This window comes from Pelmatolapia mariae, linkage group LG6 (genome assembly GCF_036321145.2).
Source record: "Pelmatolapia mariae isolate MD_Pm_ZW linkage group LG6, Pm_UMD_F_2, whole genome shotgun sequence".
NCBI classification, from domain to species: domain Eukaryota; kingdom Metazoa; phylum Chordata; class Actinopteri; order Cichliformes; family Cichlidae; genus Pelmatolapia; species Pelmatolapia mariae.
Window position 1 is genome coordinate 29,445,480 of NC_086232.1, and position 17,883 is coordinate 29,463,362.

The following is a 17,883-nucleotide window of genomic DNA, read 5'->3' on the forward strand; positions in this document are numbered from 1 at the left end:
CATGAGAGTACACTGATCCCACCCTCTACAATAACATCACGTTGTCAGCCTGAACTGGGCTGAGCTGTGTGGCCTTGCTCCCCAGGAGACATGTGGTCATGTTTCACTGGAACCTGACGTGGTGGGTTTGGTTTTTTTTTTTGCTTGTTTTGAGTGTCTGTGTCTGTGCATTCAAAGTGAATATCTGTCCTCCTATTTTTGCCTGGCACCGTCTAAACGCCACGCCTTTCCCTGACCTCTGTGTGGACACTCTCTCTGAACTGAGTGGTCATTATCACTCACTTGGAAAACTCCAGCCATTGTATCACACTGGAGAAAATATGCGTGTTGGAGAAAATGGGCAAGGCTCTTCCTCATGACAACTTAACACAGCAAAGACTTCTTTGAAGCTTCAAAAATTTGTCCAGAATATTAACAGCCACCTAAAGTCTGCATAAGAATAGAATGAATAAAATAGCCCATTATTGTCATTGTATATGTACAATGTGCTCCACACCAACTGTGCCGGAATAAAATAAATATAGTAGACAGCAGGAATAAATGGCAAAATACAAACACCCTCCTGTCTATGTAGCAGTCTGATATAAGTGTTAACGACGTACTGACTCCAGTATGCCTACACCCATGTTGACAGTCAGGGTGCACTATCAGAACACTATCATGTTCTTTGAATTCTCCAACAGCTTTAACACCATTCAACCTCCTCTGCTGTAGCCTCGCTCCCCAAGAGACATGTCATCATGGTTCACTGCAAACCAACTTGTGTTTTGTTGGTTTTGAGTGCGTGCATTAAAAGTAAATATCTGTTCTCCTATTTTTGCCGTGCTCACTGTCACAGCCATGTCTTTCCTGACCTCTGTGTGGACACTGTCTCTGAAGTGAGTGGTCATTATCGCTCAGTTGGAAAACTCCAGCCATTGTACTCACAGTGGAGTACATGCACATACAAAAAAAAAACCCCTGCACTCTACCCCGATCCTGCCTTGTCTATCTCCGTCCAGCCCTAGGCTCCTCTGTGCTGCTCACACAGTCTGATTGAATTAACCTCGCTTGGTGCCGTTATCTATTGAATTAGCCCGTCATTGCTTCCCTGGACACTGCAGCTGAATGTTCCTCCCTGGGCTAGTTCACTAACAAGCTGCACGAGGTGAGTCATTCATGCCCCTTAGCTGTCGCCATCTTTGCACTGCTACACGGGGGTCAACAGATGGAAAGTGAAGTTGTTTTTTGGACTGTATCGGCTTCTTTACTTTGACTTCTGAGCTCAACGCCTTGAAAAGGTGTCGGGTAAGAACAGTGTCAGTTTCACCGTGACCATTATGACTCACTTGGTGCTTCCTCTTTGTGCTGCCTACATATGTGTGTCATATCACATTATTTAGACATCTGAATGCTGCTGACATGTCTTTAGCAGATGTTGTGTTGGAAGGTGACAAATGTCACATCCTGAAGCCTGCTGGACTGAGGGTTGATTGTTTTAAGACTGAATATTTATTTCTTAAAAATAAGAACCAATTTGAGAATAAAACCGGTACTTTACCGTTCACATCTGGAAAAAGTCATCCATACATTTATTTTCTGTTAGTATTACAACTCTCTCTCCTTCCTGGTACGGACAAAAGTCAGTCGCTCGCCTCTAAACGGTTCAAAGTTAGCAGCTCAAGTTTTTACTGACAACATCACATCACCCCAGCCTAGTCGCTTCTCTCCGTTAACTTCCTTTGCGGAGTCTGCTGCTGTGAAGCAGGTCCAAAACAACTCCTGTGGATGCTACCATCCAAACATCACCTTCTTAAACACACACAGAAATAGAGACCCAAGTGAAATGAAGATAACATAATACCATAAATAAAAAAATTTGAATTTAATTTCATATTGGCAGTGCAAATTATCTTAAGATGGCAAAACAATAGGATTTATTGCAGTTTTTGTGACAATATACAGTCCAAAAAATAGTTATTGCTATGAGTCCCTTTAATATAAAAGAAAAGACAGAAAAAGTATGGCTGTAGTTACACAACATTAAAGAATTTAAAAGTTCAGCGCATCACAAAAGCATTGAGCTAAGATTCAGTCTAATGTAACCTTTGGAGAAACCACAACCAAACTTATAGACCAGATACAGTTTACATCAAAAAGAGGAAATTTGAGCTTTATTCCAGAGCTTCTATTTTGACGTAATGACAATTGTATTTAAACAGTGTGCCTTAAAACTAAGCGCACAGTGAGAGGAAACTAAAGGTCGCTGCTCTCCTAGCTTTGTGTTACTGAAAATGAGAAGACAGCGGAGTTGTTCTACTTTCTTAAAGTTCTCTTCGTCACTGAACAATCTCTGCTCGGATCAGAAACTTGTTCAAGAAAACCAAAGCAGCCATCAGATGTCTTGCAGTCCAACACTCATCTCTGCTGCCTTGTTATGTAGCCACATTTTTAAGGAGGTACACATCGAAAGCAGCGCAGTGAATCAAGCTTTATTTGTAACATGACTCCATTTTATTGGCATCTCTGCCCAAAATTGTGGATAAGAGGAGAGTATACGCAAAGTAGAAGAACTTAAACAACCTCCCTCTGGCTCAGTTACACAATCACTTCACCATCTCACTGATAATCACTTGATAGTGAGGAGCAGCACAAACACAGCAATCCACGATTACTGAAACACTTCAGCCTTTTTTTAGCAACAGCAGATCGTCTGCTGGAAATAAAGCAAACGTTTAGTCTGGGTTTTTTGGTGTGTTTTTTTTTACAGCTGCAGGTGTTTTTTACAGCTCCTTGTATATATGTATACAAGGAGGTGGAGACGCAAATGTAGACGTGGAGGATTGTGTCGTGTTAAAGTGACGTCTTGGCATCAATAATCTTTCTCCTCGTCTTCATCAGTCATTCTGGATTAAGAGGGTCACAGCCTTAGAATAACAGCCACCACCCAGAAGGCTCATATTTGCTCATAAAGACAAGAGTCTCTGCTTTAAAAAGTCAACATTTCCTTTCAAAGATGGTCTTTGGTGATATTAAGTGCAGCGGTGCGTGATTAGTGGTGAAGTTATAAATGTCTTTATTTTGGTTTACAGCCTTTAGGAGCCACAGAGACCCTTTTTACTTGCTGTTTTTAATGATATCGCATAGAACTCACAGATGTGACTGCTTTAACTTTTATTGTGCTTGAGGTGTTATGCAGTTATTTTTTAGATTGTATAGATTTATCCAACCACTTCACAAACACTCGGGATTATCATAGTGTGGCCTGCTAGTCTTTATTAGCCCTTGGTAATGTTTCATGTGGCCCTCAGGCATGACAAAGAAGAAAATGACATTGCTGTACATTTTAATAATCCACAGTTCATGTCAAGCAATGAAATGCCAGCACAGAATATCCTAACAGTGTAGTTTTCTTCAGTTTTAACTTATTTTTATAAAAAATGAATCATAACAGACTAAAGCTTACTGACAAATGCAGTCAAAGTCCCTCTTTTCCGATTAAAGGAAGCAATTATATGTACAAATTTAGACAGAGATGAGTCAGCTTTATGTGGACACACAGACAAATTGCAAAATCACAGATAATTAGTCCCGTCTGCACTCAGGTTCTCCCAATATGACAAAAAAACCCCATTTTTACACGCTTCCCTAAATAGAAATCATAGAATCCAGTTAAAACACTTCATCGTTAGTCATCATCAGAGGCCCGTCACTGCTGACCTCATGACTTTGGTTGTTGTGATTGCTATCAGTGACTGCTTACAGTAGGGCACCTAATGAGCTGCATTCATTTTTGCTGTGGCAAAGGGATGTCAGCATGCTAATAGCATACTCTTGCCTTTCTGTATACTTGCATCCTGTTTTTCACTCACTCTGTTATAAGCTAGATGCAAATGATTTATTAAACAGGAAAGATTTTAAGTTTTAAAGAGCTGCTGTAGTAATATGTTCACTTAGTTTGGATTGCTCCAACTAAGAGGTGAAAGGCAGTGAACTGCTTGGTCTTATACAAGTTCTAATCACAGGTTTAAATACGCTCATCATGGCCATGAATGTCATGATAATTTTGTGCTTTTCTTTGAACTGCTCTTTTTCAGGTGCGGAATGATTGTACGGCATAGATCTTTAATAACTTAACTAAAAAATAAGTATTGGGTGCACAAGTTTGAATTTATCTTGCATTTTCTCTAATCCACACAGGGTCAAAACTATACATTCAGGCTCAAATACATTCATATACCTTCACTTATATTTGGTTAAATGACCCTTAGCAAGTAGTACCATGACCAATCTCATTTGTTTGTGGCATAATTCTGGCTGAATATTTGACCACTTTTCTTCGAGGTCGGGGCTTTGGGAAGGCCATTCCAGACACTTAATGTTAGCCTGGTTTATCCATTCAAAACCAGTTTTGATGTGTTTGGGACCATTGTGGTGTTGGGACACCCAGCTATGTCCAAGTTTCAACTATCTAGATGTCGATTTGAGGTGACGTTCTTCTTCATTCTTAACCCATTCACTTTGTGTAGTGTCCCAGTACCACTGGCAGCAAAGCAGCCTCTGAGCATGATGCTACCACAACCATGCTTGATGGTTGGGACAGTGTTTTTAGGTTTGAAAGTGTCACCTCTACTTCAAATACAGCTCTTGTCATTTTGGCCAAATAGCTCAATTGTTGTCCCATCCTTGACCATAAAACACCCTCTCAGTCCATGGTGATGGAAAACTGGTTTCACTGTGCACAGTAACGGTGTTCCAGCAGTTTCCAGTTCATGGCAGGCTTGGGCTTTGGGGGCTCCTAAGTGGTTCCTGAACATCCTTGCAGATCGTGGCTTCTTCTGGATCTTGGCAAAGTGGTGACACCTCTGAATAACTTGTACTGACATACACTTGTTTGAACAGATGAATCTGCAATTGTTTAGAAAGGGCTCCAAGTTACTTTCTCAACTTCTGTAAATCTACAGTTCTCCTTCTTAGATCTTTACTGAGTTTCTTGGACTTTTCCTCAAACGGATTACAGAAAAATACATTTCAAACCTGTGCACCCAATTCTTGTTTTGTTAGTGTCATTAAAGATGTGTGCTGTGCAATCATTCCACCCTGGAAAAAAGAGCAGTTCAAAGAAATCATTAAAATCCCCAAATTACAATGACATTCATTCCCATGATGAGTGTACATGATCTGAATTATACTGACACACATCCACTGATGAGTAATGGAGTGTTTTGTATACCAAAAATCGTCTGTTTCAAGGTTGTAATTTTCATAATTACATTCTCTTAAATGTGGCTGTAGTGGGTAAGCTATCAGCCAATCATCATGCAGCAGGAAACGAGTCATAGAATAACAGGACTCGGCACTGTGGCCAAGCCTCAAAACTCAACAACAGCATGGGGGGACGATCAAAACTCCACATGTTTTTGTTTCTTCTGAGACCACCGGGCTACAAATCACAGCTATTTGTCAGATAATCCTGTATCTCAACACTGATATTGTACAACCTGACACAGACTACTCACTCTTCGTCTTATAGTTTGAAGGATCATCAGGGTTTTTTCCTGCCCTTTGGAAGTTTTTGCCAATAACCAAAGGAAAATCCTTTACTCCTTCCTAATGCGGTCATAAAATCATTTACTAACTGGTTCTATTCATTAGAGTTTCAGCGTAATAGACATTTTGCTTGTCATGTGGTCAGACCTACAGGAAAATGCATCAATTTCTTCTAAATAAGGCTGATTATGAGTCAGCCATAGTTCTAATAATGTTGGAGTCCACCCACTGTGGCTTCTATAGCGATGTTATCATATTTTAAGAAGGCTTTCTATAAGCGAAGGGGAATCACCACTGGGGTTTGTAGATGTCGAGCCCAAAGGAAATGGGAGGTCAAGCAGGCAGCAGTAATGTGTCCAAACCTTACTCTCTGGCTCTGATCCCATACTTAGAAAACGCATCCTTCCCCCTGTTTCCGCCCTTAAGATCATATCAACCATCAAATTAAGAGTGGTTTAAAAAAAACGTAGCTGTCACAAATTCACTTCTAGCCAGATCAGATTAAGCAGTGAACTTAATGGCTTTGTGCCACAGATACAATAATAACTGACTAAAGCTTTAACAGGGAGAATGCATTCTTTATGTGCTGAGCCGCGACCCTCTTCTCTGTGTCTCACTCGCCACTGACAGCAGCAAAATCGCAGAGGAAACAGGAAAGGCCTGAGCAGCTTGGTGTTGGGACGGATATCCTCTTTTGGAGGCGTTCCCCCTCCTCCCTCACTTAACTCTCCTTCTCTTTATCTCTTTTTATCGTTTTTCTCCCCTTAGCCCTTGTCGCACTCTGTGTGGCATTAACAGTTTGGCGGAGCTCAGAAGCGTACCACAAGGTTTTTGCTCCTCTGTAGATTATTTGGGACGTCAAAATCCGAGGGAATTATGTGTTGGCATGGTGACGAGGAGGATGAGGACAGCTCGGAGGTGAAGTGTTGGCTTGTTTGTTTGATTTGTGAGTTCCTGTAATAGTGGCTGAGTGACTGTGATTTCGAGTAACCCGGAGTTTTTCTCCGCTGCCATGTTCCTGATGACTTATTTTATAGTAAGCTGTAGCTCTGCTCGAGACCAGACAATATGTAAATAGCCTCCTAGTACAGAAGAAAAAGTTGTGGTGTGAGTGGAGTCCCTTCACGTTCTAGTACCTATGTGTTGTTGTGCTGTTGTTTTTCATGTACTTTTAGACAATCGTTGGATTTCTCACACAGAAGAGAGGGACTGGTTCGTGAGAAAGCTCTGAATGAATACAATGGCCAGTCTGGGTCATGGGACAGATCTGTAATTCACTTTGATCCTTGTGTATAGTCTGAGTTTCATTTGACAGACAAATTTCCTGAAAATAGCATCTCTAATGGTATTCCTGAACATCAGTAGTTTCAAAGTGCTGCTTGTAAACAGGTTAAACGTTGCAGAGTTTGTTTGAAAGTATTGTAAACAGCAACTGAAGAAGATTTTTGCCATTCCTCGATGCTCCTCCTGCATCTTTTTCCCATCCTCCTGCTTCCTTTTGTAGCTTTCTTGTTTTTCCTCTTTTTCCTTTTCCTCTCTACCCGACCAATCCCCCACGCCAATCACTATCATGTCTTGCTCTCTTTCCTCCCATTACTGCCTTATCTTGCTCACCATCTCTTCCTCTTCTGTCTTTCTCACTCTCAACACCCCATCTCACCGGGCTAAGGCGGAGTGATTTGTTGATTTCATCTAATCATCTCCTTGTTTTTTCCCGCTCCGTCTCTTCCCTTGTCCAGAGTGACCCAGGCGGGCTGTCGGTTCTGGAGCAGCTTGGTCTGGACCAAAACTCGGACTTCTCGGACTCCAGTGTTCAGCAGCTTCTGGATGAGCAGCGGGAAAGGATCCGTAGGGAAATTCGCAAGGAGCTGAAGATCAAGGAGGGAGCCGAGAACTTGCGCAGGGCGACGACTGACAAGAGGAATGCACAGCAGGTAGGCACAGTTACCCCGGGTTTTATTTAAATCCAAAAAACTCCAGGTATCATGCTTATTATACAGTCAAATGTCGTTAGTCTTTGGTAGGAATAGAAGCTTTTTAAACAGGTTTCCCAATGGGAACTGATGAAATAAATGACATTAAAGACTTTGCAGTGATTGTTTTTGTTAATAAGAAAGACAAAACCTCTATAGCTTGGCAAGGTAGGAAAAAAATAAGGTTATCAGAACAGCCCTATTTAGTTACTCAGTTTTACCACAGTAATAACAGGAAACTGGTTCAATTACAGTGTTTTGGAAATGAGGCCGGTGAATCAGGAGTTTACCGGAGCTGAACAGATTTGTTAACATGCTAAGTTGCTATGCTGTTAGTTGTTTTTTTTTCAGTAAACTGGGTCTTTCCAAAGTGTGGAGATTTCTGGGCACCTATCTCCACACTGTGAAGTGTCCTCAATCCTTCACACAGTCACATATGCTTTTTTTACATATGCAAAGCACTGAACACTGGTGTTACTGCATTGTAGACAGCACCCTCGCCTAACAGCCTGAATATTTCCAGTGAAAACACATTTGAAGTGGACTATCTCCTGCTGTGTGCTCATGCTCATGACACATGTAAACAGGAATTTCTAAACAACTGCAGAAAACAGGTCACTTCCCAGAGTGTCAGACTTTGCCTGCTGCACGACTCACTGCCCACTTTATCAGTTATACCTGTTCAACTGCTTTTTAATGCAAATATATAATCAGCATATCACGTGGCAGCAACTTAATGCATGTAGCCATGTAGACGTGTTCACGATAACTTGCTGAAGTTCAAACTGAGCATGGGAATGGAAAAATGGTGATTTTGAACGTGCCTGGTCTGAGTAAGAAAAAGTACGGAAAATGCTGTCTACCGGGATTTTCCCACACAATCACAGAAAAAAGAGAAAATATCACTATAGCATTTCTCTGGGTGAAATTGTCCTGTTTAGGGGAATGTCTACACTCCTTTGAGCTGACAGGAAGGCAACATGAACTTAAATAAACACTCATTACGACCACGGTATGCAGAAGAGCATCACGGAACATAAAATAAGTCAAAACTTGATGCAGATGGCGTATTGCAGTAGAAGACCACTCCTGTCAGCTAAGAACAGAAAATATAAAGTTGCAAAACTGGACAATAGATAATTGGAATAATGTTGCTGGGTTTCATGAGTCTTGATTTCAGCTGCATTATTCGGATGGTGGAGTCAAAATTTGGCGTAAACAACATGAAAGCAGAGTGGTGGTGGTGACGTAATGGTGTGGGGATATTTTGTTGACCCTCCTGAGCACATAAATGCCGAAGCCAGAGTATTGATCCTGACCATGTCCATCATTTTGTGTGAACACTGTACGCATCTCTTACGGGCTGCTTCCTGCAGGATAATACGCCTTGTCACAAAGCTCAAATTGGTGTCTTGAACTTGACAATGAGTTCCGTCCATCCATTTATCCAGCTTCTGCTTATTCACTTTAGGGTTGTGGGTGAGTTGGAGCCTATCCCAGCTTATACCCACATAGCAAAATTGGTATGACCTGGATCTGGCCCACACAATGTGTTTACACATGGCCCACATACCGCAAAGAATGATGGCCCTTTGGTGGCTCAGATCAGGTTTGCCAGAGGTGGCGCACACATGGGCCAGCACAAGGCCAGTTGCAGACACACTGGTGGTCCTGTGCTGGCCCATGTGTGGATTACCTCTGGAAAACCTGATCTGGGCCACCAAAGGGCCGTCATTCTTTGTGGTATGTGGGCCATGTGTAAGTTGTGTGCAGCCACGGGACAGTTGCAGACACACTGCTGGCCCAGAACAGTTTCAGCTCTGGCCCCAGATGTCAGCCTAATGTCCACTTTAATCAAGCCATGTAATAACAACATGTGCCGGAACATAATAGTGCAAAAGTCACATGACGAAAACTCCGCTCAGACAGTGAATGGAGTGATTCTTTTATAGCGCTTTTCTACTCTCCCAGATTACCCAAAGTGCTCTATACAACATGCTACATTCACCCAATCACACACTGAGTGCTTCCTAACTACATTCATACACATTTACCCTCTTGACGTGCAGACCGGAGGAGCTAGGGATCGAACCACTAAACTTTCAGTACTTTCAGATCAGTAAGTGACCTGCTCTACCTCCTGAGCTATAGCCACCCGGTGGTAAACATGAGTAAACCCTCACTAGGTTTTGGATAAAGTGTACACTCACAAACCTGTGAAACCTGTATTTGAAAAGTTGGCTACCATAGCAGTATAGTATTGCAACATGGCATTTTAGGTCTTCTAACTAAAATAGGAAAATAAATAGTGCCATCATTGCCAGACCTGGCCCACATCATGGTTACTCCCTGCCATGATACCAGTCAGTCAGAAGTGCCAGCTTGATGCCGGATCCAGGCCAGACCTGTTTTCTATGAGCCTGGGCCACATAAACCAAACCACAATCGGGCCAGATGTAGCATGCCATCGCATAAACAGTGCCATCTACGCCAGGCCTGGCCCATATCTGGATGACATACCACTTACCATGCCAGAAGTCAGCCATCAGTGCCGGCTTGACACCAGATCCGGGCCAGACCTGTCTGCTATGTGGGTATAGGTTTCAAATAAACCACAGACAGGTCACTCTACTCACATGGCGTACCTTTACTACTTGTGGGTTTGTTTTCAGGAGATTTTTTTTCAAGGAGCATGAATGAGTACTTTGTCGTTTACCTTGTAACCTGCATTTTTCCTCTGATGCAAAATCTGTCACAACAGCACCTTTTTGAAACGTACATCAGCTACTTTAATATTAAAAAGGATTGCCTAGACACTGCTGCTCACAGAGTATGCATCAAACCGTTGTGCTATCATTATACTGGAGAAGTTTTATAGATGGAAGATTCTTAAAGTTTCAGGCTGTGTTTGTGTAAAGCCATAAAAAAGTCATCACTATTCAAAGGGAAAGAACTGTAGCTCACTCTCATGCAATTACACCTGTTTTATTACTGAGCGAGCACAGAAATATGTCACCTTCAGGTTAATAGTTTTCACTTGTCAGCAAATTACCCAGAGGCATTAATGGAAAACTATTCATGGCTTTTCTTTTGTTTCCTTTGACGGGCATGCAGAGCCTGTGTGCGTAATGCCATTGTATGTGAACTAACTACTTAAAAAAAAAAAGATTAATGCAGAAGGTCAACATAACAAAATAATAAATTATTTGATGACTTTCAGGCTCAGATGTTGTTTCAAGAAAATTACTGAGAGCTTAAGGGGATCGATTCTTTTTACAGCAGCTTTGGCTCATTTAGAAATTAAAATAATCTTTATTTATCCCATCCTGGGCCTTGGATTAGCACCTCACTTCATTCTCTGTCTGAAACAAGCCATTAAGTCCACTTTCACTTCACTGAGTGCCCCTTGTAAACAAGTTTTGAGTGTTCTGCCTGAGATGACCATATTAAGGATATCCCCTCTTTTTGATGTCATACACAGCCAAGAGTAGAAAAAAACAGTCTGAATCACAGTGTTTAGAGCACTGCGCAGCATGTTTATTACAGGGAAAATAAAGGAAAGCTTCATTTAATGTCTTTGAATTGGTTCAAAGATTGACATCTTCTCTTGCTTGTCATTGTGTTCTTGCATGTCTTGTTAGTGGTCCACACGTTGTCCGGTATGTTATCCACTGGTGGGCGTGTACACTGATGATTTTATGCAGATAATATGGTTTCCATAACAGCAATGGTTTTATGTCTTCAGGTGGACAGTCAGCTGCGCTCTTCAAACCGCAAGTTGGAGAACCTGCATGCTCAGCTGCAGGAACTGGATGCTCATATTGTGGTGAAGGGAGGAGAAGAGAATCGAGGTGTGTATGCGAAAAACTGTTGCTCCTTTATCTTTAGTCATTAATCTTCAGTAATTAATTTAGTGCATAAGCTGGTGTAATGACCAGCATACTAAGTACAAGTGTGTTCGTGGCAGAGATACTACATGTTTGTACTGTAGTGACTTGTTAATCAAAACGCTCGTCCACGCTAACACACAGCCTGCTTTATCAGCCTTTTTGGCTCTGATGGGGAACATAGTTTAGAGAACAGACAACAAGTTTTATTTTAATGAGAACTGACAGCAGCAATTGAGAACATAAACTCATTAACTTTACTTTTCAAATCCAAAAGCTGTGTCAGTCTTGTGCAGCTAGGACCACCATAGTAGATTTTTAATCACGCAATCGAGGTGTGGTTTAAATGCAAACTTTCAGCTTTAATTCAAGCTTTAAATCTTTGAGGAATTACAGCCATTTTTATACACAGTTTCAGAGGACCAAAAGTAATTAATTAACAAGTAGAGCAGGGCGATATGGCCAAAAATATTTATCACGATATATATATTTGAAAATTTGCGATAACGATATAACTGACGATATAATTGATGCGAGACAAAATACAACTCCACAACTTTACTAGCGCAAAAAAAAACCCCATCCATTTATTTTCACTTAAACAAGAAGCTGTTTTTTATGTGCATTAAAGCTATATAAAAATTTAACTGTGCAAATGCAAATTCCTTGCTGAAAGTTTAACCAAAAGGCATTTCCAGTAGAAATGGGCTGACATATCCTGAGCATAACCATGTATAATATCCACTGAAGTTAAAAAAAGGTGCTTTGCAACATTAAACTGCAGTGTGCCAAATAAAAAAGTCAAATACATATTTTTCGGATCATAAGGTGAACGGGATTATAAGGCACATTAAGCGAAACAAAGCAGTCAGATAAATCAAACTTTATTCAACTCATTCTTCTTGCTTCCTCCACTTCTGTACCATTGATTCATTAATGCTGTATTCTATCACAGCTGCTCTATTCCCATGTTGTTGCAGTATATTAATGACTAACCTCGTATTGTGGATGGATTATCTCAGTTGTTCTCCTGACTGAAGTTTGGTCTGTTTACAGCATCCTGCCATGCGATTGCATTTGTCTCTAACCATCAGGAACCTTCACATTAACTTTTATCGAGTGGAAAAGTGTTAGCATTCATCTTGCAGCTTCACTGTTTATGTTATGCTAACATAGCTGTGTCGCTAGCGATCACGTAGCACATCATTATATACCAGGTAGCCCAACTTCAGTAACCCTACAAACGTCACTGCTGTTTAGTTTCCTATCTTCATTTATGTTGGAAGTGATAGCAGAGCAGTACGTTTGAATTTTTTCAGAAATCTCTGTCAGAACATGCTATATCATGCTTAGGTAACTAGCGAAACTAGCGAGCTAACTTCCTGCTAACTTCTAACTCCGTTAAATGTAATAAATTCTGTTTTCATGAATGCCTGGATGTTAAACTTCATAGTTACACCTGGTAAAGCAGCAATGCTGATCGTTTTATTAAAGATAAACTCTCAGTGATGCTGCAGTGTTCGTTTGACTTTGGGACCTGAAGCGGACGGAGTTTAGGACCCAGATTACTCCCAGATTTACGAGCACCTTAGTCCGAGAAATACGGCAATAACGACGACCCTCTTGCATGTTCTACAGAAAAAAATGTGCTTTGTTGTGTATCTGACGGACAAACACCAAACCAGTTCCACATCACTGAAGTTGCACCATTTTTACAAACCAATTCTGGTTCACCCGTTTCACTCAACAATCGGCCATGTGCGTATGAAAACAAAGGCACTGCGCATGCGCGTTTTACCCATCTTCTATCGCGATATTTCATTTTCTTATCGTTGCCTAACACTGTACCGGTATTACCGTGAACGGTATAATATGGCCCAGCCCTACTAACAAGTTCATTGGAAGTCTCAGAATGAGGCCCAAAAAGATGTATGTGCAAGTAAGGGAAGCCATCTTTAGACTGAAGAAACAAAATAAACCAATCAGAGATAGCAAAAACTTTGGGAGTGACTAAATCTGCAGTGTCATTCATTCTTACATAGAAAGAGTACTGGTCAGCTCAGGAACACCAAAAATGGCCTGGAAGACCACAGAAGACAGTTAAAGTGGGTGATGACAGAATTATTTCTATGGTTTAAAAAAAACACAAACAAACTAACCAGGTCAAGAGCACTTGTGGAGGAAGGGCTATAGTCTCTGCTCAGATTCAGCCAAATGCTACAAAACTGATCAAGCAATCTCAGCCAAACAGCGCATGCTTTTCAGTTATTAATCAAATCAAGTGATTTGATTTGATTTGAAATACAAAACTGACTGCAGACAGACCCACAGACAAGCCGCAACTGAGGGTGGCTGCAATAAATGCTGTGTTTGCATCTCAAGAGAGCAAACACAGCATTTCATGATGTCCATGGATTATAGACTTCAGACAGTCATAAACTGCAAAGGATTTTTTTAAATCCTTATATTTAAAATGTTGTTAGTTTGTCCAATTGCCTTTGAGCCTCTTGGAATAGAAGTCTGTGTATATAAAGTGCTGTAATTCCTAAACAGTTCATGCTAAATTTGTCTTAAACCCCTGAATTAAAGCTCAGCATACACTTCAATCACATCCTGATTGCTTGATTTAAAATGTGGTGGAGCACTGACTCAAAACATAATGATCTAACTTTGTATAACATGAACAAGGGAAGCCATTTTCAGTATGAGCTCAGTCCTCGGCATCTGCAGTCATGTAGTATTTCTTTTCCTCCTACTTTACAACTTATTAGAAAATTTGCTTTTGCTTATTCAAGATTCAAGATTCTTTATTTGTCACGTGCATGGTTATACAGGTATAACACGCAGTGAAATGTGACCTGATACGCTCCTCGACTGTGCAAAGAAAAAAAGAGAGAGACAGACAGAACTTTATATATAGTGAATGAGTATATACAAGGAGGACATTATGTGCAGCAAGTGGGTGAGTTATGTACATTATAGAAAAATAGAAAAAAAAATAAAATAAAACAATCTGGAAATTTACAGCTTGTGTACATTGCGTGAGGAGGGTGTTAAAGTGTCTTATGCTATAGCGAGGCCAGAAGGATTCAGGATGATATGAGAATGTGGTAATGAGTCCTGTCTCAGTCACTTAAGGATGATGATGATGGGGGGGCTGATTCAACACACGAATGGCCTGAGGATAAAAACTCCTCTTGAGCCTCTCTGTTCTTGTTCGGATGGTGCGGCACCTTCTGCCTGATTTCAGAAGCTGGAACATTTCTTTGCTGGGATGGGGACGGGTCCTTCAAAATCTGAGTTGCTCTAGTCCAGCATCTCCTGACGTAAATGTCCTGTAGGGAAGGGAGAGCAGTCCTGCAGCAGCGTTCTGCCATACGGATCACTCTCTGAATAGCTTTTTTTATCCTTGACACAGCTGTTTCCATACCAGGATGTGATGTTCTGTGTGAGGATGCTCTCCACAGCGCCTGTATAGAAATTTTTATATTATTATTTATATTATATCATCTTGCTTGAGATTGTTTGCTACAGCTTGTTTCTTCCCTTATGGCTGTGGTTGATCTCTGATCTTAAGTCACTGGATCAGTTTCCTGTACTCTCCACACAGAAATACAGTGCAATGTTATTGGAGGACTCATGTAATTCCCTAAAGGGTATTTTCACTTTAGGGAATTACATGTGAACACACCATGTGAACCCTCATCTTGTTCCTTATTTTATACTTTCCAACCTTTACTTGTTGCCACAGATGAGTGTCCTCAGTCTCCGGGGGCTGAGAGTCGTACGTCAGCCCACAAGGAACGCATCGCAGCCCTAGAGAGACAGCTCAACATTGAGCTCAAAGTCAAACAGGGAGTTGAAAATATGATCCCTGTTTACTCCAATGGATCCACCAAGGTACGGATCAGCCCCCCCCCCCACCTCTTTTTTAAAGATTTTATATCTTTAGCTTTAGATTTATTGATTTATAATGTTTAATCTGATGGCAAGTAAATGCAGGAAAACCTTGTTGTGATGTTCACTAACTGGTGTATATTAATGACAGTTATAATTGTCTACTTTTTCTGTCTTGTGATGTGGCTTGCTTACTGTTTGGTTCCCCAGGATAAGAAGATGCTGCAGACGGCGCAGCAGATGCTTCAGGACAGTAAGACCAAGATCGACATCATCCGCATGCAAATTCGAAAAGCTGTTCAGGCCACGGAGCATAATGACGACACACAGGGTGAGTTTAAAGGGATATAGACAAATTTAACCACATTGATTGCTCTTCTTTTGTAGTACCTGTGCTTTTTGACCATGGTCTTTTCATTTCCCGAGGTACATTTTAGTGCATTTTTTTATATGTCTATAAAGTAGAGAGCCAACAGAGGTTACAATTACACAGTCAGGGCCATAAAGCATCAGTGCACCCATTACTGGTCCAAATCACAGTAAATTGGTCTGTTGGCAGTAAATCAGTGTGGATACTCAGCTTGCTCAAGGCTGCAGTTAGCCAACAATCACAATTAAATGTTTATTTTCAAAACTCCTGTCAGCCAGAAATTAAATCCAACCTGCTCTATTGCATATAAAGCCAGAAGGAGTGTTAAGTTAGCCCGTACTTACATAATGTGGGAACTAAACGATCGCATATTAAATCTTGTGGTCAGCTGCCAGTGACAAGGTGCTTTTAGTCAGGTGTTTTCAATCTCACTATCCCTTCGTGGCATTTGCAGTCTGTCTTTTTTCTTCTTCTCTGCGTGTAATACGTTTTGTCCTGAGCAGCAGCTCCAGACAGCAGACATGAGAGACATAAACAGATCAATGAAGAGCCGACTCTGTTTTCATCTCTCTGCCTGGGTCTGGGAGAAGAAGATGAAGAGGATAGTTAGAGTTGACACACTGAAAGCTGTGCGTGCGTGTGTGTCTGTTTATTTCGGTGTGGTGGCCAAATAAGGGACGGAGAAGCCTGTGAAATAGCCCACCTGGTATATTAGCACAATCAAGTGGATTCACACAAAGATGCACAAAAAAAAAAAAAGCCTACAAAAAATGTGGTGGGCAGATTAAAAGTCTCTTTATTTTCATGTTAACGAAACACATCAGGTGTGCAGCAGTTGCATGGATATAAACACACATACCGAAGTGCTTTTAGCCATGCAGTTGTAGATACAGTCAAACAAGCTTCTTTTTTTTTTCTTTTTTTTTTTACCTGTGTGCTTTCTCCCTTTACTGTTGCACATTCATATTATGTGTTGTGGCAGGGCGATCAATGCCAGGGCAGGTGAACATGCCGCTATAGGGCACTGAGTGCTGTGGACCATTAAGACCCCTCTGCTGGGAAAACAGGCCGACTGATGCCGGTCACAGTAGGTGAATAGTCTGGTAAAATGTACCAGGAGAGCAGAGGGAGAGCGATGGGAGGGGGTGGAAGTAAAAAACAGATTTAAAGACGGTATATTCCCTTTGGGGCTATCTATTCCTTTCTGCTCTTGTCAGACGAGCGCCGATGGCTGTTAAAAGACAGGGTGTCTTTTAAGGGAATGAAGACGATGTCCATTTGGAAGGATTATTTAAGGGCCTTTTAAGGGCATACTTTATCCATCTGTGTCCTCCATGTGGAAAACCTAAAGGGTTTTTAATGATCTGGAGTTCTTTCCACTGCTCCGACGTGATATAAATAGTCATATAGAGGCTAATGACCACAGTAGCAGCGTATTTAAAATGTTATCCCTCTGAAATTGTTTTAAAAGTGAAAATTAAAAGGATGAAAAGCAATCCAGCCAAGCCACAGCTTTGGCAGCATAAAAGTATCAGCATATACGAACATCGTTTACTAATACGTACACTCATAGTCCACTTCATTAGGTACATCCGTTTAGCTCATCTAATGAGCCAATAACATGGCAGCAGATTAATGCATTTATACATCGAGTTGTGGTCAAGATGAGCTGCTGAAGCTCAAACTGAGCATCTGAATGGGGGAAGAACGCTGGGGTTTACAGAGAATGGTCTGAAAAGCAGCAGTTCTCTGGGTGAAAATGTCTTGTTTAGAGGAATATTCAGATTGCTTTGAGCTAGTAGTAAGCTAACAGAAACAATCAAGGTACGCAGAAGAGCATTTCTGAATGCTAACCTTGAAGCAGATGGGCTACAGCAGCAGAAGACTACACTGGGTGCCACTCCTGTCAGCTAAGAACAGGAAACTGAGGCTACAGTTCACGCATACTCACTAAAACTGGACAGTAGCACATGGGAAATCATTGCTTGGTCTCATGATTCTATTTTTGCTGTACATTCAGTTGGTAGGGTCAGAATTTGATGTAAGCAACATGAAAGCATGGATCCATCTTGCCTTGAATCATTGGTTGAGGCTGGTGGTGGTGGTGTAATGGTTTGGGAAAGTAGTAGGTGAGTGTATGTATGTTGGCTGACAAAATAGCATTTAAATATCAGTGGCTGAAATCTGTTGTCATATCAGTTTTACACCAGTTAAATCTTTTTAAAAT

At 41.2% G+C, this 17,883-nt stretch overlaps 1 protein-coding gene across 3 annotated transcripts in view; it reads left to right on the forward strand.

Annotated features, from left to right (window-relative positions):
* pkn1a (protein kinase N1a) overlaps nucleotides 1–17,883 on the forward strand; it is a 66,103-nt gene that overhangs the window by 32,707 nt on the left and 15,513 nt on the right. For 2 of the 3 annotated variants that reach the window (XM_063476524.1, XM_063476526.1), the window contains exons 1-5: nucleotides 6,308–6,447; nucleotides 7,269–7,463; nucleotides 11,248–11,353; nucleotides 15,141–15,289; nucleotides 15,497–15,617. In XM_063476524.1, coding sequence (XP_063332594.1) covers nucleotides 6,406–6,447; nucleotides 7,269–7,463; nucleotides 11,248–11,353; nucleotides 15,141–15,289; nucleotides 15,497–15,617 — 613 coding nt within the window. In that variant the 5' untranslated portion in view covers nucleotides 6,308–6,405. Of the gene's footprint in view, nucleotides 1–6,307; nucleotides 6,448–7,268; nucleotides 7,464–11,247; nucleotides 11,354–15,140; nucleotides 15,290–15,496; nucleotides 15,618–17,883 lie in introns of those variants that run through there. The other variant, XM_063476525.1, reaches the window with a different exon arrangement.